The sequence below is a fragment of the Eurosta solidaginis genome, chromosome 2 (genome assembly GCF_040869045.1).
Source record: "Eurosta solidaginis isolate ZX-2024a chromosome 2, ASM4086904v1, whole genome shotgun sequence".
Taxonomy (NCBI): Eukaryota; Metazoa; Arthropoda; class Insecta; order Diptera; family Tephritidae; genus Eurosta; species Eurosta solidaginis.
In genome coordinates, this window is record NC_090320.1 from 293,842,319 (window position 1) to 293,867,929 (window position 25,611).

General features: G+C 36.1%; 1 protein-coding gene across 6 annotated transcripts in view; it reads left to right on the forward strand.

Moving 5' to 3' along the window:
• The window catches only part of Shaw (Shaker cognate w), a 48,363-nt gene that overhangs the window by 11,124 nt on the left and 11,628 nt on the right, over positions 1–25,611 (forward strand). For 3 of the 6 annotated variants that reach the window (XR_010949941.1, XR_010949940.1, XM_067768589.1), the window contains exons 2-6: positions 21,980–22,143; positions 22,366–22,671; positions 22,737–22,854; positions 24,388–24,582; positions 24,676–24,894. Coding sequence is in view for 4 of the 6 variants with exons in the window: in XM_067768589.1 (XP_067624690.1) it covers positions 22,382–22,671; positions 22,737–22,854; positions 24,388–24,582; positions 24,676–24,894 (822 nt within the window). In the remaining 2 variants the exon portion in view is untranslated. Of the gene's footprint in view, positions 1–5,069; positions 5,404–21,979; positions 22,144–22,299; positions 22,672–22,736; positions 22,855–24,387; positions 24,583–24,675; positions 24,895–25,611 lie in introns of those variants that run through there. The other 3 variants (XM_067768591.1, XM_067768590.1, XM_067768592.1) reach the window with 3 other exon arrangements.

Sequence of the window (25,611 nt, forward strand, 5' to 3'; positions counted from 1 at the left end):
GGTTCGCAAAATTTTGTATATGAATGGGCAAAGCGAAATTAACTTCAATTGCCAAGTCTGTAGGTCCTTCATATATGTATATAAACGCAACATCTTGGTTGTGATTGTGGCGATGTTACTGGAATGCATAAGCTTGTGTTAAACGCATCTATATGAAATATTTCATCGTGTCGCGGCCTTTATGTTTCTGATATTTACGTTTCTCTTCTAGTTATATGTGTGAGTATGTGTGAGTAACAATTTCTGCTCTTAGCTGCCGGCTACATTTATGTATGTATGTGAAATATTTTCTTTGCTGTACCCTGCAAAAAATTCGATTAATCTAGGATTATTCGCAAAGAACTATGCGACTAATGCCAGTTTTGATCTCTTTATATGCGTTGAACTGTTCCCTTTTGTTTGAGCGTGCCCTATGAAGAGACTAAGTGTACCCGTTTATACCCCAACGGGAACGATAGGACCAATCCCATTTTATAAAGTTTTTTCTAAAGCTATGTTTTGCGTCAATAAACCAATCCAATTACCATGCCCCTTCTCTTTTTTCATATTTGGTGCAGAATTATGGCATTTTTTTAATTTTTCGTAATTTTCGATATCGAAAAAGTGGGCGTGGTCATAGTCGCATTTCGGCTATTTTTTATACCAAGATAAAGTGAGTTCAGATAAATACGTGAACTAAGTATTGTAAGGATATATCGATTTTTGTTAAAGTTATCGTGTTAACGGCCGAGTGGAAGGACAGACGGTCGACTGTGTATAAAAACTGGGCGTGGCTTCAACCGATTTCGCCCATTTTCACAGAAAACAGTTATCGTCATAGAATCTGTGTTCTACCAAATTTCACAAGGATTGGTAAATTTTTGTTCGACTTATGGCATTAAAAGCATTCTAGACGAATTAAATGAAAAAGGGCGGAGCCACGCCCATTTTGAAATTTTCTTTTATTTTTGTATTTTGTTGCACTGGAGTTGAATGTTGACTTAATTTACTTATATACTGTAAAGATATTAAATTTTTGGTTTAAATTTGACTTCAAAAAATTTTTGTTTAAAGTGGGCGTGTTCGTCATCCGATTTTGCTAATTTTTATATAGCACACATATAGTAATAGGGGGAACGTGCCTGCCAAATTTCATCATGATATCTTCAACGACTGCGAAATTACAGCTTGCAAAACTTTTAAATTGCCTTCTTTTAAAAGTGGGCGGTGGCACGCCCATTGTCCAAAATTTTACTAGTTTTCTATTTTGCGTCATAAGGTCAACGCATCTACCAAGTCTCATCGCTTTATCCGTTTTTTGTAATGAATTATCGCACTTTTTCGTTTTTTCGAAATTTTCGATATCGAAAAAATGGGCGTGGTTGTAGTCCGATTTCTTTCATTTTAAATAGCGATCTGAGATGAGCGCCTAGGAACCTACATACCAAATTTCATCAAGATACCTCAAAATTTACTCAAGTTATCGTGTTTACGGACGGACGGACATGGCTAAATGAATTTCTTTTTTCGCCCAGATCATTTTGATATATAGAAGTCTATATCTATCTCGATTAGTTTATGCCGTTACGGATTACCGTTATGCGAACAAAGTTAATATACTCTGTGAGCTCTGCTCAGCTGAGTATAAAAAGATTCAGAAAACTCCAAATAAAAAATTCGATACAATTTTCTTGAATTTTCGATTTTTTTCGAAAACGTTTTTAAAGCTGGTTTTTTAGTTTGAGCTAGAAATCATAGAAGATTTTTCATAAAATATTGAGATTAATAGAAAATAAGAATTTAATTGACAAAATTTAATAAACCTTGCTACTGCTATCTTTGTGTTCACTGCTGTGTATGTACATTAGAGCGGGTAAAAATTTTTTTCCCATCAGGAAAAAAAAATCTCTCTATACAATTTGATCCTCTCTAATGTGAATATATGTAAACGTGTATACATGTACAAATGTATATATGTTCATATATTTGTCTGAAGGCATGCATATACTCGTTGTATATCTCCCACTCTTTGATGAAATGAAAATATTTCGCTAATAAAAATAATTAATTTATTTATAATAGCTTACCGCAAGCATGTTTGAGGAATAAATAAATAATTAAATATTCTATTTGGAATTAATGTCAGATTTGTTAAGTGAAACTTGATGAATGGTTTTATTTTTTATTTTTGTGGTGTATGTGCTTCGGTGAGGCCGTTAAGTATTTTTTGTGTGTGGCCAATTATTTACAGAATGGCAAAAAACAGAAAAAAAACAGATGGGCTTTTAATTGTTTGAATGTTTATATATTTAACAATGCGTAGGTCTGGTTGTTTTTACGCTTAAGTTTATTTACTCACGTTTTTTTGGTTGGAGCCAAGTATTACAGCAAACATTTTTGTTTATTTAAACTAGCATTTGACTGAGGGCACTTAGTAAATCTTCGAACAATTATTATAATAACAAACTTCAATTAGGTAAGAAAAAAAAGTTAAGAAAGAATTGTTTGGAGGTTGTTGTTATTGGGGTGTCTTTGCTTGTTTTAGTCTTCCCCTTTTTTGTTTTTGGTTTCGTCGCTAAATTTTAGTTTTTTCCACTTATAAAATGTTGTTGTTTGTGCATTTAAAGGGCTTCGATAGGGGCGATCATTCACATGTTATTATCGAAGTCCTTCAACCGAAGTCCAATGAAACCTGCAACCTGTTTCAACACGATTGAAATATAAGGATGATGATGTTAGTAGACCCGAGATCAAATTACATTTGAAAATCAGATTAATGTAATTTGGGGATACATTTGAAACTGAAGAACGTGCAAATCCCTGAAAAATCTTTACTCCGCTGCAAGAGTTTTGGCAGCTCTGTGGTGAGGGTCTCTCTACGTTATTACAGATTAAAAGGCGCTGTTCTAAGATGTCCTGGGAGCCTGAGTTGAACTGGGGGAGATATAAGCGCTATGTTCTGACAGGCCTGAAGTCTTCTTCGGTATGTGTACTCAAGTCAGGTGACCCTACTGGCAAATGGGAAGCTGGCCAAGTGCTGATAACCACCGATATGAAGATTTAGTTGTTGATATGTTCATAAGAGGCAATTTATATGCCCTGCAGATGTTGTTAGAAGTAGGCATAAATCAAGTAAGACCCCTACCCTACCACCTAAATCTCCTCGGAAGTATATCGCGCCTTGTATTTATTTTTATTTTACTACTGAATGTCTCGTTAATACCTCTTTTGGTATGTGAAGGTCGGTATCATAACGCTATCGAGGTGGATGTATAATAGTCATCTGAGGCTTCAACGTTGTGAATGGGTTGGCCGTTGGACTTGGTTGTATAATACTGTAACGAATGTTAGCAGCACTGAGCGATGCTATCGTCTCTAAGCCGATGCTAAGCAGTGACGTGAATTCACATCCATAGATCAATCACTATGTATCTACATAAACGAAACAATAATTGCGTCTACACATATGTACCATGTACGCATACGAGCAGCGGAGAGTCAATGCACAAACACATGCATATATCTGAGATACTCCTGAAAGTATGCAATGAGAAAAATTATAAAATTGTGCAATTGTAGTTACAGCTGAGAAGTTTGAGAGCTGCTGGACTAGTAGATTCTGGAAGCGCCTAGAAGATGCGAACGTTGAAATCCAAGAGTATAAATGGCGGCAATTGTAGAGGCGCTGGAATTCAAATTGATTTGAGTTGTCAAGCAGTTTCGACTAAGACGCTATCTAGCGAGCAAGAGCAGTATTATTTTGAATAGTAGAGTTTCATTTGAGCTATCAATCAGTTTGTTTATTAAGCAAGCTATTCGTTGCACAGTTTGAGTGTTATTGTGAAGTATTTTAAAAAAGGCCATTTTTCCATTATTCAATATTGGAGTTATTTATTCAACAGTTTAGTGATTCGAACTTAGCAGAGGATTGCAAATAAGAGGATTTGCAAGTGAAATCGTTACAATACATTTATTGGACTACCTGCTTCGGTTATTGTCTAGTCCTCTTCATAGGAAAGAAGACTTCATCTGGTGGGAGAAAAATTAAACAGAGGAGAGAATACGATTCTACGCTGTGTCTTACTTACTTTACATAATTGGTGCTCTACCATTCAAACGTTTACAATCATGAACAAGTCGTGTTAGTATCTTTTTCATCTCGGCGTAGATGTTTCATTTCGATATTTTAGGGACGCTTGTCGTCGATTTAAACAGTTTTGACGTCCACCTTTTTAGACGGAAGTGGGGTGGGGAGGAATTATCTATGCCTTGGAGTGTTGGTAGTATGTACATTGGATGAAAACTGGTCACTATGATGGACATGGAGTGAATGCGTCTTCATATTTTAAGGCTAGGTTGCGTGTATGGAAGTCAGTTTGGCAAAACGGTGCGATTGAGCTGATGTGACACCTAAATTTTCACTGCGTTACTAGACGTAAGGTTTAGGGAGTTTGTCGGCTATTTTAACACGAGTTACTGCCTGAAAAAAGGGCTAGATGGAGGCGGATCTTGGTGCATAGCATTGGCTGTATCCGTAGCAAAAGAGTACTTATGAGAAGCGAGAGTATGATATCCTGGATTATTCTCGACCCACCAAAGTCTTAGGCTATTTTCTGGGTATGACAAGGGGTCTTAGGAGACCCATCTAGCGTCAATTATTGAAAAATAGTGGCAGTGGTCAAATAACTCGCTACATAACGGGCTGTGCTTAATAGCGGAGACACGCACCTCTGTCTAGCGTATAACCTGTAGCTGAATCGGTTGCAATGAATCGTCGACACACACACTTTTCGGTCATAGAGGTGGAAAATAGTGTATAAATAAAATGGAGAGACATATTTCAGTTCAGTAGGACAGTGAAAATGAATACAAAATATTAAAATATTAAATATTAAAGCGTACTTTTTATTATTTTTTTACAAGTTTGGAAAACTGTTTGAAAAATAGTGAAAATGCTTAATTAGTAGTAGATTGTATCTGACTCATAAAAAAAGAAAAAAAAAAAAAATGAATTGTTTACAATTGTTTACAAAAATGAATTGTTTACGTAAACAATTAGCTTGTGTTGAAGACATGATCGAGTTTTCGGACTAAGTCCGCCCCCTCCGTCTGGCAACACCCGGCCAGTTCGGCCAAGCGCAGGCAGTGCAGCTCAGCTGTGGCTTGCCAACCACCACCGCGCTCACTCTCAATTTTTTAGTTTACCTTAAACTACCCACGCAAATGCATCATCGTGCCAGCAACGTTCGCCTTTTTATTTTTTACCGCCCGCCCGCCGTCGCGCAGTTTTTCATTTCAGTTTACATATATAGTTTATTAATTTTTTATAACTTTTTCCACATGTTAAGTTTGAAGTGTGAATAAAATACATTTAGTAACGTAAACCTATGTGCCCTGTTTTACCTTTGAAAGGTGTTTAGTGCAGTGAGTAATTTTAAACAGCTTGTATACAATTACATTGTTTACATGTAAATAATTGCTGTAAACAATGAAAACAGTTTACAGGCCCAACTTTGTATAGGAGCATTCATTCACTCATTTCAGTAAGTGTCAGTAGAGCTGAACTACCTTTGTGAATTTTTTTGGCATTATATAGTGGTGAAAGTGAATACGAATTTGTTCCGGCGCCATAATGAATCTGGCTTTTTGTAAAGTAGAAATGAAGCTATTCGTTTGAACCTTGCCATCGATGAGGAAAATGCGAATGTTTGATATACGTAATTTCGAACTTCATGTGTTGAAAATCGGATGAAAATATCTTGAACAGCTCAAACGAATATTGAACTTTATCACTGGCGACTTAACATCCTCTTCAATAGTTTCACAATTATTCCATTACGACCTTTGTATCTCTCATAGATCTATGTATAAACAATTTCAGCATATACCAATATCGGTCTAACTAAAGTAGTAGTAGAACACATTGTAGTTACAGAAAATAATAATTCGCAGAATGTGGTTACTTTTTTGTTACATTTAAAGGCAATTTTGCTTACAAGGAACCTCCGACTGTCAAAATACTTTCACTCGAGTTGTTGCAGTCTAAATGCAGTTCAGCGGAAAATTCAATTAACCGCAATAACTGACAGCTTAATAGACGTGCTATTTTGGCATTTTTGAATTCTAAAAACAATAGGGCAATAAAATTTGCATACTAGCATATTAATGACTTTAGTGACGGAATATACATATGTGTTTACATTACACCCTATAGGAAAAAAAGTTGCAGAAGTCCACAGCTAAATTTGAAGCTTGTATTAAGAGAATTTAGGCAAAAAATTGAAGATTTTTTTGATTCTTGCAATAAGAGTCTTTTTTAATGTAACTTTATTATTTGACATTCGATTTCTAAATTTGATATGTCGCCACTTTGGCTTTGGGAAGCTAAATAATTCCGTCGAATGTTCTTTTCAGACTTGAAGTCATGGTTCTGTGCACTTAACCAATAGTAATTCTTTCAAGTGTGATTCTTGTTTTAGAAAAATATGAAAAATAACGACGAGCCTATCAAAATAAGCCTAAAATTGGGGGACGAACTCCGCAAATTTTTTATTTTGTATGGGGACCAACCTTGTCTAATTCATAAATATTTATGCATACAAAAATGTGAAGGGCGTTCTGTATTTGTTTTGTTGTTAAATTGTTTATTTATCAATAAAATTTAAAAAAGGGGAATAAAGTGCTTAGTACCAAATGAAATGAAAACAACTAAGGGTGCTTAAGCTCAATTTTACCCACTTTTTTATAACAAATATATACCTCTTTATAATGAAAACAAGTGCATCGTGTAACTGCGTTGTACGGTACGTAATGTACTGTATTTCACTGTACGGTAAGTTATGTACCTATATTGAACTGTAATGTACATTGTGAAGTAGCTGCTCCGTGAGGATTTCACGTAAATTGAATGAATCCATTTTGTTGAACTATACTGTACTTAGCCACAATGCTGTTGTGTCCTTTACGGTACATTAGGTACTTAATTTACTGTACTGAACATTACGTATTGTACACGCAGTGTACATTACTGTACGATACATTTAGGATACTGTAATATATGTATGTACATTTTGTAATGTACTGTGTTGTACATTACGTAGTGTACATATGTTTAATGTACTGTACTGCACACATAATATAATGTTAGTATAATTTACTTTACTATATATAATGTATGTGTACAGTACTGTGCAATATGTACTTTGAACATTATGTACCGACAAGTGCAATACATTTTGTAAAGTACAGTGCAATACATTACGTACCGGACTGTATATGTACATTAGGTACTTGCAGTAAGTACCTATATGTAGATTACATAATGTACAGCACAGTACATTGCAGATCGTACGGTACATAACCTTACATGTGCATTATGTATCGTATAGTACAGTACTTTATGTATAATACAGCACAGTACACTAAATATACAGTTCCTACCGTACAGTACATTACATTAGATAATAGAGTGAAATAAGGTCATTACGTATGGTAAAGTACTGAGGAGCAGTAAGCAATGCCCAAGTAGCTTGGTATGGAGTTTTAGCTTGTTTATTTATTATCATTAAATTCATACACATACGCATATGTTTCACATATACTTATATCATTACTATTTTGAAGTTTCTCTTTTCATTTCCATATATGTAAACTTGAACATTCATTTACTATGTTATTTACTAAATATTTACTAAAATCTAACCGTAATGTCAGGCCACTTTGACCGGCATAAAAATCATTTTCACTTTGTGCAGTTAGTTGCAGTGGCAAAAATACGGCGAAAGAATACAAAAGTTTTAAAGCGCTCACGCTGCTAAATAAAAATTGTGTCTTGATTTTACTTATAAAATAGTTCGACTGTCACGCTTAAAAATACGCGCAACAGGCTAATAGCGACGAATATTTTACCTTTCCATATTGCAATAAAAATAATAATAACAATGTCTAAAAAAAAATATTTTCTAACAAAATTAGGGAGGCTCGAAATTCATTTCAGACCAATGTTCCCATGGACAATATTAGTAAGTATGACCCATAGATTCAGAAACTGGATGTGCCTTTTCAACAATAAATTTGACTCACCCTAATATACATACACCAACTAACTAAACCATGAATAAGCGCTTAAACATTATGAATATAAAGTACTGAGCATGACAGTGAAGAGTCCATACAACAAAAAGGTGGCAAGAAGCTTAACAATAATTCAGCAGAACGCTGCTTATTTTTTTGAAAGTTTGTATGATTATAGCGTTGAAACATACTGTCCCAGTATGCAAACAGGGTTTCAGTGTCGATGCACACACACAGGCTGTGAATGTTACTCATACGCAGTGGCAGCTTGACAAAGCACTTTGGGTGGGCATAATTGTTATATTTTTTAAATAAATACTTTACTAATCTCTTTTTATGCTATTAAAGTTTTGTATTTGCGTGCGCTGTGAATGATGATTGGTGTGCGAATGTGTATACTTTTTTTGTGTGTATTAACAACCACATATCGTAAATATACCCTCATAGCGGTCATGCGAGTTGGTCTCAAAACTTCATTTATCCTATTTAAAGTTTGTGGGGAAATTCGTAGCAAAATAAATTGAAAAGTTTTTAATGAAACACAATTGCTCAACTGAAATAAGTAGAATAATATTTGAAACTAAAATTAATTATTTTGACCTACATTTTTACGCAGTTTCCTAGTGACATTTTCGAAGATATATTATATTTGTATAAAGTTTACTTTGCTGTTACTTAGAACTATTTAAAGGGGCGTCTTCTTTCCTTCCTCTAAATAACCACTTTACTGACTAACCGATTTTGGCTGAGGCCGACTGATCTCTTTTAAATTTCTTGAATGACCACGCGTAAAAATTGGGCTAATCATCATTGGCCAATTAATCACCATTATTTGAGAATTTTCAATCATAATAAAGAAACCCGGCTACAGCTTATCGAAGTGCTACTATCAAACAAAGTATGATGTCGGCACTTGTTGCGCCATTTAAGCATGATTTTAGAATTATTTCCAGAATCAGATTTCGACGAGAAATTCGTTACTGATTGATTCGGGATCATTTGAGATTATCATCTTCCTTGCAGGTGCCATTCGGAATCCCGCCAATGTCTAGGGAAAATTAAAAAGTAGCACGATGCAAATTGTAGAGAAGCTCGGCCTTAAAACTTTTCGGTGGCAATCGCGCCTTGCTACAATTTTTTTTATTATAACTTCGAGGCTCATTCGGAACGGAATACAAAAAAGAAAATGATTGGGAATGGGAATAGGAATGGGAAAGGGTTTGGGAGTGGGAGTGGGAGAGAAATAAAAATAATACGAAATGGAATAGAATAAGAAGGAGAAATAGGATATAAAGAGAATGGAATAGGGCATAAAGAGAGGAGGTAAGGCTCACTTTTTAAATATGAGCAAACAAATTGTCGGACAGAACAAAGTCTGTCGGGCACGGTAGTAATAAATATCTAATTTCAAAGTATTCAAACCGATTTGTAGGTGGTTGCGGGCTGTTTTCAGTTTTAGTTCAAGTTGTGTTCCAGCTGTGCTCACAATTTTAGTTTCTGGTTCTAGTTTCAGTTTCTGTTACAGTTCCACTTTCCGATTCAGTTAAAGTTACCGTTCGGTTCCAGTTTTGATTCCGTTTACAGTTCCAGTTCCTTGTGCACTCGATTCAGTTCCAGTTGCCGATTCTCTAACTGATTTTCGTTAGTTCCGGTTTTCGTTCCAGTTTCCGGTTTCGCTGAGGTTTAGGCTTTGATTCTGGTTTGGATCTAGTTTTAGATGTTATTTCTATTTCAGTTCCAGTTTCTGTTACTGTTACAATTCTCGACTTAGTTTCAGTTTCAATTCCGATTTCAACTCCATTTTATTGGGACTTCTAGTTCTAGTTTAAGCTCCAGTTTCCGTTTCCGTTGGAGTTCCCGACTCAATTCATTTTAGTTCAGTTTCCCGTAGAGTTTAAATTTAGGTCCAGCTCTTGTTACACCTCAGGTTTCGGTTATGACTTTGTTTACATTTAGAGTTTAAGTTCCTGCTCCAGCTGCAGTTCCTATTTCAGTTTCAGTTCCAGCTTTAGTTCTAGTTCCAGTTTTTGCGCCAGATCCAGCCCCTGTTTTGCTGATACTTTTCCAGTTTACGCTTCAGTTTGAATTCCCCATTCAGTTCCTATTTCAGTTCAGTTTACGATTTTAGTTCTGTTTCTAGTGAGAGTTCTAGTTTCAGTTCCCCAGTCAGTTTCAAATATGTCCTGATTTTGACTCCGTTTTTGTTCAAGTTCTGGTTTCAGTTTCAGTTGCATTTCCTGTTTCAGGTCTATCCAAATCTCATCGTTTCATCTCCCGTTATAGTCCATTTCCGTCCCCGTTTCATCTCTTTGTACACTTTCTATTCCGGTGCCGGTTGCAGCTACATTTACAACTGTGGTGTCCGTTTTAGTTTCCTTAACAGCAAGGCTGCGGTTTTTAGTCAAAACTTTATTCAGCAACTGTAATTTCCGGTCCCTGATTATGACTTACGAATTTCATGATATACTAAATGTCATATTTTAATAGCGTTTCCAATACTTTGTCCCTTTAGGGTGAACGTTTTAGAACTTGACAGCCTCAATCTGTAGTTTTACATTGTTTTTTAACGCGCTTATATTAGCTTCACTTACATATATGTTTGTATGAATGTAATGTACGTATGTAACCCTTTTGAAAAAAGTTACGCATACACATCGGCACCTATTTTTTTCCTGTCGAGCGTGTAATTGGTCGGTTTTTAATAAAACAATGTGTTAATTATTTTTATATCCTTGTTTATTGGTTTCTATTTCAGACAAGCTATCAAGTGCAGCCTCTATATGTATGTATATATACACACCCACACATATAAACAGTTGTGGTCGTGTAAATATTACCTGTTTATTTTGTTTATAAGTCGAAATTTAAATTTTTTACTTTTCGGATAAACAAACCAAAAGTGCTGCACTCGGCGGGGTACATCTGCACATGGATATTTAGCACATCTAATTTTGTAAATGTGGCTGTATATATGTAGCACATACATACATACATTGTGCTCAATTTCTAAATAAAATATTCTTATGGTTTTTAGTTTTTCCTCGATCACCAATTCGATGAATGGCGCCCTCTCCAGCACCTTCATAACCAAAGTTTAAACGCCATCAAATATGACACGTCATTTATTATTAATCTCGCGTATTGCATTTGCTTGTTTAACATTACACTTTTAATGCTTATTTGTTAATCTGACACGCTTGTTTATTTTGCTCTACGTCGCGTCGCCGCTTTGTATTTACATTCACTCATTCATCATTTTGCATGTATGTACATATGTCATGTGTATGTATTTGATGTACAGTGGCTCACAGCTTATTTCGTGCACGGCGCCCTGGCTTAGAAAAAAATACTTTTTAGTTAGATTAGTACCTCGTATGACCACCTTTTTGTTAAATAACATCTTCAAGACGATTTTGCATAGATGCAATTAGTTCTTGAGCAGCTTCGGGTGGTACCTTATGGCTTTCTTCGACAAGAGTAGTTTTTAAATCGCTAATCTTATTAATCTGTCTTTGCCTTGTAGCCAATTCCAAAATTGGCCACAAATTTTCAATGGCATTTAGATTGCGGAAGTGGATTCATGAGGTGTGGACGGTTCCATATTACCCATGCCTGCACAATCCCGGTACAATCCTGGATATGTGTTAAGGGTATTTGTCTTGGCTATTACGAAATCGATCACGTACACCTAAATTAGGGGCGATTCGCAGCAAATTGCTTTTCGTAAGGTTAAATACAAATTTTTGTCCATTGTGGCATCAAAGAAAGTAATTTTTCCTACTCCGGAAGCAGCCAAGTAGGCCCAAACCCATAACACTGCCACCGCCATACCATACAGTTGCCTTCAAAATTTTATTTTTGAGCTCTGAAATTGCTTAACATCGCACGTATCATCTCTGTATCAATATTTCTATATATTTGGCTTATATGGTGGACGAGCAAGTGCACTTTTCCACTTGCCTTTGCTCAAAGGGAATTGAAATAATAAAACAAACTGATTGATTTTAAATAACTGATTTATTGGCGTATCCCTGGTGGGTGTACGCTAGTGCCTATTTAGGGGACTGATCCTGATTCAAAATTGTGTACTCTTTATATGCGCATTTTAATTTAATAATTTCTATTTTACCTTGCCCTTGAAATTTACACACTTCAATTCATGTGCGTACGTTTGTGAGCTATGCTTGACCAGTGACCCACATCATATTACCGTTGAGAAGTTGTTTGTTTTGTTATCAGCCGAGCCGCTGCTGCCATGCAGTTACCGATCTATCGGCTGAGCTGTTTTGAGAGACGGTCAATGCTTCCTTTACCTAACGTTTCTTTATATGTTTTTTTGTATGAAATGCAAAAGTCGGTGCAGCTACTCAGCGTAACTATTGTATGCATGTAGGAATATATGTACATATTTATGTTGGGTTCTCAAGTGTAAATTTGTATGTTGTATGTAAAATATGATTTGCTACGAGGTAATGTTTTTTAGAACAGTGGTTGTTTAATAAATCCAATGTTTGGAGTGATATGTGCTCCAACATATGGCATGATTAAAGTGAGGTGTAAAGTAAATACAGAGCTCAACAAGCAATTTCAGAGCTCAAAAATAAAAAATTGAAGGCATCTGTATGGTATGGCGGTGTAAGTGTGATGTGTTTGGCTTGACTGCTTCTGGAGTTGGCAAAATAACTTTATTTGATGCCACAATGGACAAAAATGTGTACTTAACCTTACGAAAGGCAATTTGCTGCGAAGCGCCCCTAATTTAGGTGTACGTGATCGATTTCGCAATGACCAAGACAAATACCTGAACACATAACCAGGATTGTGCCGAGATTGTGCAGGCATGGGTAATATGGAACTGTCCACACCTCATGAATCCATTTCCACAATCTAACGCTTTAAATGCCATTGAAAATTTGTGGACAATTTTGAAATCGGCTACACGGCATAGGCAGATTAGTAAGATTAGCGATTTAAAAACTACTCTTGTCGAAGAAAGCCATAAGGTATCACCCGAAGCCGCTCAAAAACTAATTGCATCTATGGAAAATCGTCTTGAAGATGTTATTTAACAAAAAGGTGGTCATACGAGGTACCAAACCAACTAAAAACTAGTTTTTTCTAAGCCAGGGCGCAGTGCACGAAATAAGCCGTGACCTTAGTTTTTGAGATAATTTTAGTTTTTATTAGATAATTAGCACAAACGTGTAAACACATGAAAATTAAGTATTTGTTCCAATAAAAGCATATTTTTATTAAAATTCTGCATTAGAATTTTTTTGACACCGTCACTAGTTTCTTTTCTATATATGTAGCTCTACAGTTTTTTTCTGTAGCTACACGAAATAAGCTGTGAGCCACTTTATGTACAATGTATTAATTTTGCCTGAACTGCTTTAGAAAAAGTGTTTCACAAAATAATATGAAATTTCGCGTAATTGGCTTAGTAAATCGTGTGTGGTTGTGGTTTTCGTTTGAACAAACGTGCCTTGTATTAATAATTGTTTTGATTTATTTGAATTTGCATATATGTATATGGCAAATATATGTATGTATGTGTGCATACATTTGTGTTTAAATTTGTTTGTACGAGTTTATAAATGTAAACAAAAGTATAAATTGTATTGTTTATAATTGAAATTAAGTTATTTTATTGGAATGAGGTGAAATTGTGCTTTTTAAAGAACAAATAAAGTTATAAATACGCAGCAAAAATGTCGATAATGAGTAAGATGTGTACACTAGGGTGGTCCTTATAAACCAAATTTCTGATTTTTTCTAGTCGCATTCCTTTAGACCGTAATATTTATGTCCAATATATCACATACATGTTGGGGTACGGTTAAGAGGTGTCGCGCGAGGTCAAAGCTGAGATTGCTCAATGGAGACTCAAAAAATTCCAATTCAGACTTTTTGATACCTTAAGTTCCAATTTCTCATATGAACTTTAATATTTAGCTTTCCCAATTTTATTCACAAAAAATGTGTTTATAGGATGGATAAATTTTAAAGTTTACACGAGAAAACGCCCCTAAATCGATAATAATACAGTTTAGTTTGGAACCATTTGGACACGGTTGAGCCATGTTGTACGGGAATACAAACTCGGATACGTTTTGACTAAGAGACTTATTTTTTGTGGAATATGTTTGTAATTTTTTGCGTTTTCCTCATTTTTATGAAAATATCAGCGTAGCATCAAGGATAATAGCAAAATACTTGACTTTCTTGCCTTGATCTAATATAGTTTCCCTCACGTGCTTTGCACAAATTTCTATAAACTCTTTCTGAATGTCTGGGGAAAGATAGTGAACTTGTAAACGTTTGTGCCGCTGTTGTGAAATCCTAAATTTCTCCAAATTATCTGTAAGTATCGGATTATATTGGCTTATGACATCTTAGATGCCCAAAAAATGTTCATCGTTTCGTTCACCAAGATATATACTTTCGCCTTTGAAAGCTAGGCCTCTTTCACCCAAAAATAAAATAGTGTCCAAAAATCTATATAAAATTTCTTTCCACTTTTGAGTTTCAGTGATTAGCTGTTCATTGATGAGTGCATCAATTGTAGCCTCCTTTTGAATTAGATTTTGTTAAGATCGCCATTGAATATCACATTTAATGTGATCTTGAGTATTTTCGTGTGATGGCGGTTTATCGTATAGCTTCTTCCATACCTGGAATTTCGAATATCCACCAGAATAACAAATTTTAGGTCGATTTAAAGTATTGGTGCTTAACAGACGACATGGTAGGCAATAAAAAGCATTGCTACTGGTACTCCACACTAACCAGTCACGCTCCACTTTCTCTCCATTTGGCAAGATTCTGTTTAACAGCGAGGTAGGAAATGGCTCGTCATGACAGTCACGTGGAAAAATAACAGGACACTTTTGATGACCTCGACGAATTATTTCGTTGACTTCTTTAAATCGCAAAAACTCACTATTCACGGTACCGATATCGAAGTCGTTTAAATAATCTGGACTTTGATACAGAGTTGGTCGTATTGTTGGAAGACTTTTTGAAGATGAACCTTCATCAGCGTCATCACGAAAACTTTACGATTTCGGATTCATGTAAACATACTTACATATTTGTTTCATGTTTTTATTGTCTCTTCTGAATTAAAAAAAAATGTCCTAGTACCCGGGCGCGGGGGAATCCCCCCATTCCCCCTCCCCTGTCGTCGGGCCTGTGATTATGAATATGGGTATGGTTACGACTATGGCGTTAGGGTTAAGGAAGTTTTACTGGCCTTTAAGCTTGATGTTCTTTAGTCAATATGTAAGGTAGCACTAATGCGACTTTCACTGTATTTATATCTGCAATACAAGCAGCCCGGTCAGCTGATTAACAACAAACATCAGCTGATGACTTGAAGCCATTGGCACCGCAATGATTTAAGAAACAAATACTGTGCCCCGCTGTAGCATCACAATGATCGACATATAAAAATAACGAATTTGCTGTTATCACTTAAGTTCGCGCAGTAAAGCACTCACCTCAGTAGCCGTTGCGGTATCGCAGACACTCCCATATCTTGGCCTCGCTACTGGTAAGCGAGTTTATTTATTTAACAGTACAGTGAAGCAAAGCGAAAACAAATAATCACTTAATCGTCGAATATGGTCAAAGTTAAGTTATTCATGTCATCCTGGTTATCAGCTTAGTTGCTTATGTGCTCATACTTTTAAGATAGTTTACAAAAAACAAAATACACTATAGAGAAATAATTTTCAAGCATATAAGTTAGTAACGGCCTGACCGCAATATTTAAAGAGCATTTGTTCCGCATAATTATTAAATTTAAGAAATTTTTTTTTCACATTTTATTGCTTCACCTCGTTACATCTAAAACTCATTCATTGATACGCAAATCCTCTATGTGACGCGTCAAATGGACGCAAGTATCCAAACAATCTTGTCGCGAGCCAAAAATCTGACCTCGGTACACAAAGAACACTTAATTTATTAAAATTTGCACTTTATTCATTGTGCGACATTGTGATATTTTTGATCTGGGAATTAACATCTGAGAGCGTGGGACTGAAAAAAATAATTTATTTGATATATAATGTACACCCTAGTGTACATATGTACATATATCAGAGTGACCATAAAAAAAGGCATTCGTACTAGTACTCGTGATGTTTTTTGTGTAAACTGCGCGATGTTTCTAAAGCGAGTGTACTAAGGTATGAGTCTTTTGTATGTTGTGAGCGGTGAGCTAGTTAGAGCTTGGATGGGGATACGTACTGAAATTGTGACCCAATGAGAATTCTTCGCGCGTCATCCATCCACCCACACGTAACCATTTGAGAGTTGAAGTGCTGATCCTCCTTTGTGGAACGATATACGATTCCAATCGGATTCTATTTTGGCTGTGCTGGTGCAACAAATTCTTTGCATTCTTCGATTCCGGTTCGCCCAGCATCATTCTAATGATGCCATTCGTCCACTTTCTTTCCACAGACCCTCACATTTGGGTGAAAAAGACCAAGCGGGTTGCTAAGGCCCATAAGTACCACAGTGAAGGATTGCGTAGTCACACCTCCAGCGGGTTAGGAGGCATAGAATATACCCGTGGCAGGTATGCCTGTCGTAAGTGGTGACTAACATACCAAATTGATTCAAGCGGTTGTGTAGCGCAACCCTTTCAGGTTGCCAGCGCAAAATATAGCTTTTCCAAACACAATTGTTAACCTCACATATCAGTGGCGAATCCTGTTTCATTAACAGTTGAGTCTTCGGTAGCCACAAGTTCCTGATGGTTCTAGGGGGAGTGTATCGCTGCAACAACAACAACAATATTGCTTATTCGCTTTTATTATCTTTTCGTGGACAATCGAATTCACAGTTGAAGCTTTCTTAAAGCCTCTGAGTTAGTCGGAGTCTGCTTTCTTATTCGCGTTAGATTATCGCTCACTTTTTTTTTTTGGTATACGTGCACCATTTCACTATTTTTTCTGCTTTGTTTTCAGCAGTTATTGGCTGCTGTGAATCCCTATTTCGCTGTGCCTTGCAGAGTTAAATGTGTAGATCGTTCCATGGCGGATATATTGACACTCGAGGAACTGTAGAGCTTCTCTACTCACTAACGCCTCTTAAAAGCAGGCTTGTCGCCACCAGCTGTTCACTGCCCCTGCCTTCCGCACAGGACTTATTCTTCCTTAAACCTGTTGCAGAATCAATCCAGTCATCGAACTGCGCTCCCTCTCATTGTCAGTTGGGTCGACTACGGCTCCCAAGCATATAATATTTTAAATTATAACCGTTATTTTGAGATTGCTTTGCTGTCTGCAACTTTTCGATAAAATATCAAGAACGTTTTCGATAACCAATCTGTAACTCGTCGATAACTTTAGTAATCGATAGCAAAGTCATAACACTTCGATAACAAATCGATAGCTCGTCTTTTCCTCATTCATACCACCATTATAACAAACTGATAACACGCTAGCAAGCCTTCGATTAGCGGCCGGTAACTCACTGATAACAAACTGTTTCTCTGATACCAACTTTACCACGTACATTGTTACTTTTAATGTGTTATAACAATACTTAAAAATCTCACGTTCCTTAAAAAATTGTGATCGTCTCTTTTCATGTTTGGACACTCCAATATCTATGCACCCAAGTACACAGTAAATTACTTTGCAAAGTAGAAAAAAACGATATAATTCAATAACTCAAAACAAGCAAAAACAGGCAATTAGCAAATTCCACACAACTACATTTTCCTGTTTACATTTATTAAATAAATTAGTAACTGAAAAATCTCAGGCATTAACAAATTGACAAAGGAAGGGCTTAAGAGCAGTTTTGCTTACTATGGGCAGTGAAGTATTCCAAAACATTTGAAATCATATTTTAAACATGTTCATCCTTCCTCTTCCTCTTAGTTTTATGGTGCAATTATGGAATAAAAGACATGGATGGAAGAACTTTTTACAAACGTGTTTAACATTCATTGACCATTGCGTCAATTTAAAAATAAATGTTACTCATACGCCAAGGGGCACTGAAATAGCGCAGCTACATATTTTGATTTGTAAAATATAAATAATGTTCATTTCCAGAGCTTCCGTCATCATACCGTAAGCTTAATGTGAAAATGTGCTAAGTTAACTTTTACGAATTTTACAGGAGACGAAAAAAATGAATAATTTTTGAAATAACCTTTTTTTTCAAACTGTGAATGAGGATGCTTTAGTTGCAATACTTTTGAGTGCAGAAGCTTTGAAAAAGATAAATAAAAATCATGTATGCTAACCCAGCAGCTGTTTTATGACTTAGCACAATTTCCGCACTCAAAATAAAATTTTTCTCCTGACTTAGCACTTTTTGCCCAACATGTTTCCCCATCACTCCTCACCTGTAATGATTGAAATATAACACTAAAACTATATATTTCACAAAAAATGCTATTTATTTGTCAAACTATTTCTAACGTTTCTGATCTGGACTCTTTTGCCGAATGGTACGGAGACAATAATTTATTTTTAAATAAAAAAAAAAGTAAGGAAGGCTAAGTTCGGGTGTAACCGAACATTACACACTCAGCTGAGAGCTATGGAGACAAAATAAGGGAAAATTACCATGTAGGAAAATGAACCTAGGGTAACCCTGGAACGTGTTTGTATGAGATGTGTATCAAATGGAAGGTATTAAAGAGTATTTAAAGAGGGAGTGGATCATAGTTCTATAGGTGGACGCCATTTAGGGATATCGCCATAAAGGTGGACCAGGGCTGACTCTAGAATTTGTTTGTACGATAGGGGTATCAAATGAAAGGTGTTAATGAGTATTTTAAAAGGGAGTGGGCCTTAGTTCTATAGGTGGACGCCTTTTCGAGATATCGTTATAAAGGTGGACACGGGTGACTCCAGAATGTGTTTGTACGATATGGGTATCAAATTAAAGGTATTAATGAGGGTTTTAAAGGGAGTGGTGGTAGTTGTATAAGTGAAGGCGTTTTCGAGATATAGACCAAAATGTGGACCAGGGTGACCCAGAACATCATCGGTCGGGTACCGCTAATTTATTTATATATGTAATACCACGAACAGTATTCCTGCCAAGATTCCAAGGGCTTTTGATTTCGCCCTGTAGAACTTTTTCGTATTCTTCTACTTAATATGGTAACACCCATTTTACAAAGTTTTTTTCTAAAGTTATATTTTGCGTCAACAAACCAATCCATTTACCATGTTTCATCCCTTTTTTCGTATTTGGTATAGAATTATGGCATTTTTTTCGTTTTTGGTAATTTTCGATATCGAAAAATTGGGCGTGGTCATAGTCGGATTTCGGCCATTTTTTATACCAATATAAAGTGAGTTCAGATAAGTGCGTGAACTGAGTTTAGTAAAGATATATCGGTTTCAGCTCAAGTTATCGTGTTAACGGTCGACTGTGTATAAAAACTGGGCGTGGCTTCAAACCGATTTCGCCCTTTTTCACAGAAACCAGTTAATGTACTAGAATCTAAGCCCCTACCAAATTTCACAAGGATTGGTAAATTTTTGTTCGACTTATGGCATTAAAAGTATCCTAGACAAAATAAATTAAAAAGGGCGGAGCCACGCCCATTTTGATATTTTCTTTTATTTTTTGTATTTTGTTGACCATATCATTACTCGAGTGGAATGTTGACATAATTTGCTTATAGACTGTAAAGATATTAAATTTTTTGTTAAAATTTCACTTAAAAAATTTTTTTTTTAAGTGGGCGTGGTCGTTCTCCGATTGTACTAATTTTTATTAAGCATACATATATTAATAGGGGTAACGTTCTTGCCAAATTTCATCATGATATCTTCAACGACTACCAAATTACAGCTGGCAAAACTTTTAAATTACCTTCTTTTAAAAGTGGGCGGTGCCACGCCCATTGTTAAAAATTTTACTAATTTTCTATTCTGCATCATAATTTAAACGCACCTACGAGGTTTCATCGCTTTATCCGTCTTTCGTAATGAATTATCGCCCTTTTTCGGTTTTTCGAAATTTTCGATATCTAAAAGGGGCGTGGTTATAGTCCGACGTCGTTCATTTTAAATAGCGATCTGAGATCAGTGCTCAGAAACCTACATACGAAATTTCATCAAGATACCCCGAAACTTACTCAAGTTATCGTGTTAACGGACGGACGGACATGGCTCAATCAAATTTTTTTTCGATACTGATGATTTTGATATATGGAAGTACATATCTATCTCGATTCCTTTATACCTGTACAACCAACCGTTATCCTATCAAAGTTAATATACTCTGTGAGCTCTGCTCAACTGAGTATAAAAAATGCTGTGTTGGGTCTTATTCCAAAAAGACAACTACCACATACTTTATCTACAAACTAAATGCTAAACCTCTAAATCGTTATAAAGAGAGTAAAGACTTGGGTGTAACTTTTGACTCCAAACTCTCTTTTTCTAGTCACACCGACTTCATTGTTTTAAAATCTTTTGCATTGGTTGGGTTCAGTAGACCTAACACCAGTGACTTTAAGGACCCTATGACGTTGAAAGCACCTTATATATCCTTGGTCAGAAGTGGTCTTGAATATTGCTCAATAATAATAATGAATCCTTTCTATGAATCTAACTCCTATAAAATTGAGAAAGTTCAAAAATTGTTTACAAAAATTGCTTTACGTATGCTTCACTGGCCAGACGGCCTCCCATCATATACCAGCAGGCGCAAATTGCTTGGACTTCAGGCTTTGCATTACAGAAGAACTTTTATCTCACTCATGCTTGCCTATAATGTAATAAACTTTAGCACGAATTGCTCTCATTTATCTAATTTGTTCATTCCATGATCTTCATAAAACGAATTATGCTATGAATGAACCTATAACTAGGACTGTACATCCAGCAAATCGATTCAGTAGTGTTATTAATTTTCAATACAGCTTATATAAGTTTAAGCTTGAATTGTTTTCTATTTTTAACTAGTCTGTAAGAAAGCATGTAGTTATCGACATGTAAGAATTAGACTGAATGAATTAAATAAATAAATAAAATGTGCGCACAAAGAAATTACTAGTAATTCAGATTGATATTATTGACAGCTTGACTTAGCACATTCTTTTTAACAGCTGACGACTTAACATATTTACACATCATTGCCAACAGCACGCAAAAATGAAAAATAGAAATATTTTTTTTTTGGGATCGATGTATTTTGAATTCAGTTTTAAAACTGTATTAAAATACAAATTTTCAAAAAACTGACTTACCACATTTTCACATTAAGCTAATGATATGTTATTTGTAGTCGGATTTGCAGTGATGGCAGTGGTACATACATATATATAAACTATACGCAGTACAGCATATCACTGAAAAAAGATAAGTATTATTACCCGGTTTTGAATACTTACTTCTCGGAGATTTCAAAAATGGAAAAACTGCAGCTGTGTGAAGCTTACATACCAAAATGCTCATTGAACAAAAATTATATGGTTAGTTTGCTTAAGGCTAGCTGAGGATTGATCATATGTTTGTTTTCATTAGCCTAGCCATATGAGAAAAATTATCGGAAGACAGTATTGGCTATTGACTTTTTTAACCATCCTGTAGAGGCATTGAAGCTAGATCGTTCGTTGGAGTTTGATTGGGAGTAAGCACGTGAAGAAAGTGTAGAGGGAATAGCAGTGACAAATAAAGGGGTAAAAAATTGTGAGAATAAGAATGAAAGTAAACATACGAAGAAAAGGGGCTTGGAGAAAGCTTGGCGGATTGAGATAGAAGTGAAGGCGAGGATGAGAATGAGATGAAAAGGGATACTAAAATACAGAGAAGTGAAGAACATTTTCAAACATATGAAACCCAAAGTTTGCAGTGGTCGCTAGCTTTTATAAAGCTCAATCCTCACTTTATCCCTAGATTGCATAATTTATGTCTGATTTCGTTTCTTTCAGATGATATGTTAAACACTAGCGGAATCAACCTCAAGCAGCAATGCCAATGCGATGAACTATTAACGGTATCCTACGCATGCATCAAGCCATTTATATTCTTTTACCTAGCCGGCACATTCAAACTGCATAACGCTACGGGAACGCACAGCAATAAAAACTGAAAGGTTCGCTACAAAAAAAAAAAACAAAAAAAAAAAAATTTGTTAAAAAAATCTGCACATCATTAGAAGTTTCACACATTCGAATTTTCACACAAAACACAAACCTCAATAATACATATTTAAAAACAAGAAAATCGAATACATTTTTTATTTGTTTAGTTGATACACTCACACGCGCGTCTCAAAGACACATCCTTCCACTATCACATACCAATTTTTTTTTAGAGAATATACAGTTTATATGAGGCACCATCAGACACGCACCTATGAAGCCACCCAAATGAAATTTATACCTAAAAATATGCATTACTCGCATGCAGCTATGAATCTGATAAATATGGATTCGGAAAATCGGGTGGTGTTGAATGTGGGCGGTATAAGGCATGAAACATATAAGGCGACTTTAAAGAAAATACCTGCCACACGTTTGTCGCGCCTGACTGAGGCATTGGCCAATTATGATCCAATATTGAATGAATATTTTTTCGATCGACATCCAGGAGTCTTTGCTCAAGTATTAAATTATTATAGGTAAGTTGAGAGAAGAGAGTGTATTTGTGTTGTTGTAAACTTATAATCATCTTTTTTTTAAACAGAACTGGCAAGCTACATTATCCAACAGACGTGTGCGGGCCTTTGTTTGAGGAAGAGCTTGAATTTTGGGGTTTGGATTCAAATCAAGTAGAGCCGTGTTGTTGGATGACATATACACAGGTGAGTTTAGAATAACCACAAAAACTACATACGTATATAGGTTAGATTAGGTTGATTGGTAGCTACTGTGGTAGGTGAGGCTAACTTAGATCACATAAAGGTTCATTCTGATATCACATAAAAAACAGTGACGAAAGTTTTGGTATTGCTGTGTAGTAATGATTTAGTTTCGAATATGACGAACTTCACGGAACTTGGCAAAAGCTGAATAGTCAAGCTTGAAGATAACTCCTCCACATTATCCCAAATGCAGTTGCAAGAGAACGCGAGTGGGTAGCAAAGGTATGAATTACCTACAACTATCTACATCCGGTTCAATTGTATACATGCGGGCTAAGAAATCTACATGTTAGTTACCTGGGATATTACTATGTGTCAAAACCCAGATAATCTTAGTCTTAAAATATTTATACAGAATCCTGAGCGGAGCCAGTCAGCCGAGGACCACCCTCGATCGCATCATAGTCGAGCTCGAAGCTATGATTGCCGCTTTGCTTTAATGCAGTATCCTCCGGATTGATCTTTAGTATGCCATTCCCCGCCAAGATAGGCGTTGTTCTTATCAGTGCTGTTGTACCGACACACACATATTGGCTATGCTCGTTGCGTCCAATGGGTTCCACCAGACCAGCACTCCATATAACAGCTATCTTAAAGCTAGTGAACTGTCCTTGATGAATCTCCCTAGCTTATACCGAAGTCACTCTTGAGCTGTAAAATGTATCCGAGATCGTCCTAGCTCTATACTCCATATTGGGCGTACAGGACTGGTTCCTTTCTCTCTAAGTAAACGGCTAAATCATTTTGGGGGGGGGGGGTTGATAGCATGTCCATATGATTCAGCCCACCTTGCCACCTCGCTCAGGGCTACTGTCCACTCCGACGACTATGTTGCCTAAGTATTTCTTTATAATTTTAACTCGAGCCCACCGACTTCTAGGCCAATCAGTTCTTTTCCGGTAGCTTCTGACAGGAAATTGTTGAAAGCGCTTGTGTTACCCATAAATGCATTCAGAGAAAGCTCATTGTGCTCTTGGTACTTCTCTGATTGCGTTACAATGGAATAGTTTTTCGGCTACAATTCAGGTCCCCCATGGTGGCATGATTAATTTGCGAGGGTAATTTACTTCACCTGGCTCTGTTGAGGAGCGGCCTTCTGGAAGATCTAAAATTGCCGAAAGATGCCTAGGTAAACGTTTACACCAGGTCGCCTATCGCATTTTCGGACAAGTCAGGCGCCTGTAATTTAAAGATAGCTAGAAACACCTCCAAATCCAAACTCCTTCAAATCTATGGGGGTATGAAAATAACAGTTTCTAAGCAAAAGAAAAAGTTATTTATCGAGCGAAATAAAGACCTCAAAAAATAACAATTATTTTTCGAACGAAATAAGAAATTCAAAAATAACAACATATAAAAACCTAAAATAAATTTAACTAATATTAAAACTGAAATTTTTATAAGAGTTATAACTTTTACGATCTCTGTCGAATATATATACAAATAAAGCAAATTCTTATTTCATACTTCCAGCATAGAGATACACAAGAGACATTAGCGGTATTAGATCGTCTGGACTTAGATACAGAAAAACCGTCCGAAGAGGAATTGGCGCGCAAATTTGGTTTCGAAGAGGATTACTACAAAGGCACATTGTCCTGGTGGCAAGAAATGAAACCTCGCATTTGGTCACTATTCGACGAGCCATACAGTTCGAATGCGGCTAAGGCAAGATATCTTCAAAATTTAGCGCAATATTTAACAATTTCTTTTGCTAGTGTGTGTTGGTATTAATTTAAAACAATTACTAACTTTTTACAGACAATCGGCGTCGTTTCAGTATTCTTCATCTGTGTATCGATATTATCATTTTGTTTGAAAACACATCCAGATATGCGTGTACCATACCTCGTTAATACATCTGTGAATACCGCCAACGGTAAAATGGCTTGGTATATTGATAAGCCACAAACAAATGCACATATAGCTTTCTTTTATATTGAATGTGTTTGTAATGCTTGGTTTACATTCGAAATTCTGGTGAGTTTAAAGTGCCTAAATGTTTGATATATTAAAATGTTGATATGTATGTATGTACATATGTCAGCTATTTTATAAAATAGTTTGAGTAAATGTTCGTAAGGTTAGCATAGGTACACTTACAGATTTATATATATTTTAATTTAGGTACACAAGTCACACACTCTTTTGATTACACATTACACACATTTGAACCCCAGAACTTCACACCACATTTACGCACACGTACGTATATGTTTCAAAAGCGATAGGATTATTTTATATGGCACCTGGTAGACCAAAAGACATTGTGTTAGTACATCCGTTCACATATGGTGGAATTCCTTCCTCAAGGATCAAGCAGGCCTTTATCTGCTTTAGGGTATTTTGTGCTAGGTTCAAGTGTGTTCTCTAAGTTGTTATAACGAAGCCTTGGAGCATGCTCAAAGTCACCTCCATTCCAAAGGTCTGTGAGAGCTCTAACGTGTTTGTTGGATCGCCTGAATCATCTGTATAGAAGCAGAGTTCGGTAGGCAACGCGGAATGCCTAGTGTAAGACTAAGTCATAGGAAACGGCGTTGTTCATTCAATTTCAAAGCATATCTGGTGGTCATAAGAGCACTCTGAATTGAGCTTGTAAAAAAACGTCTGGTGGAGCTACACTACAGTGACTGAGAAATGGGTATCTACGCAGTTGGAAACGGCGTTTAAGGCCGTGAGTGGACATTTTTATATGTT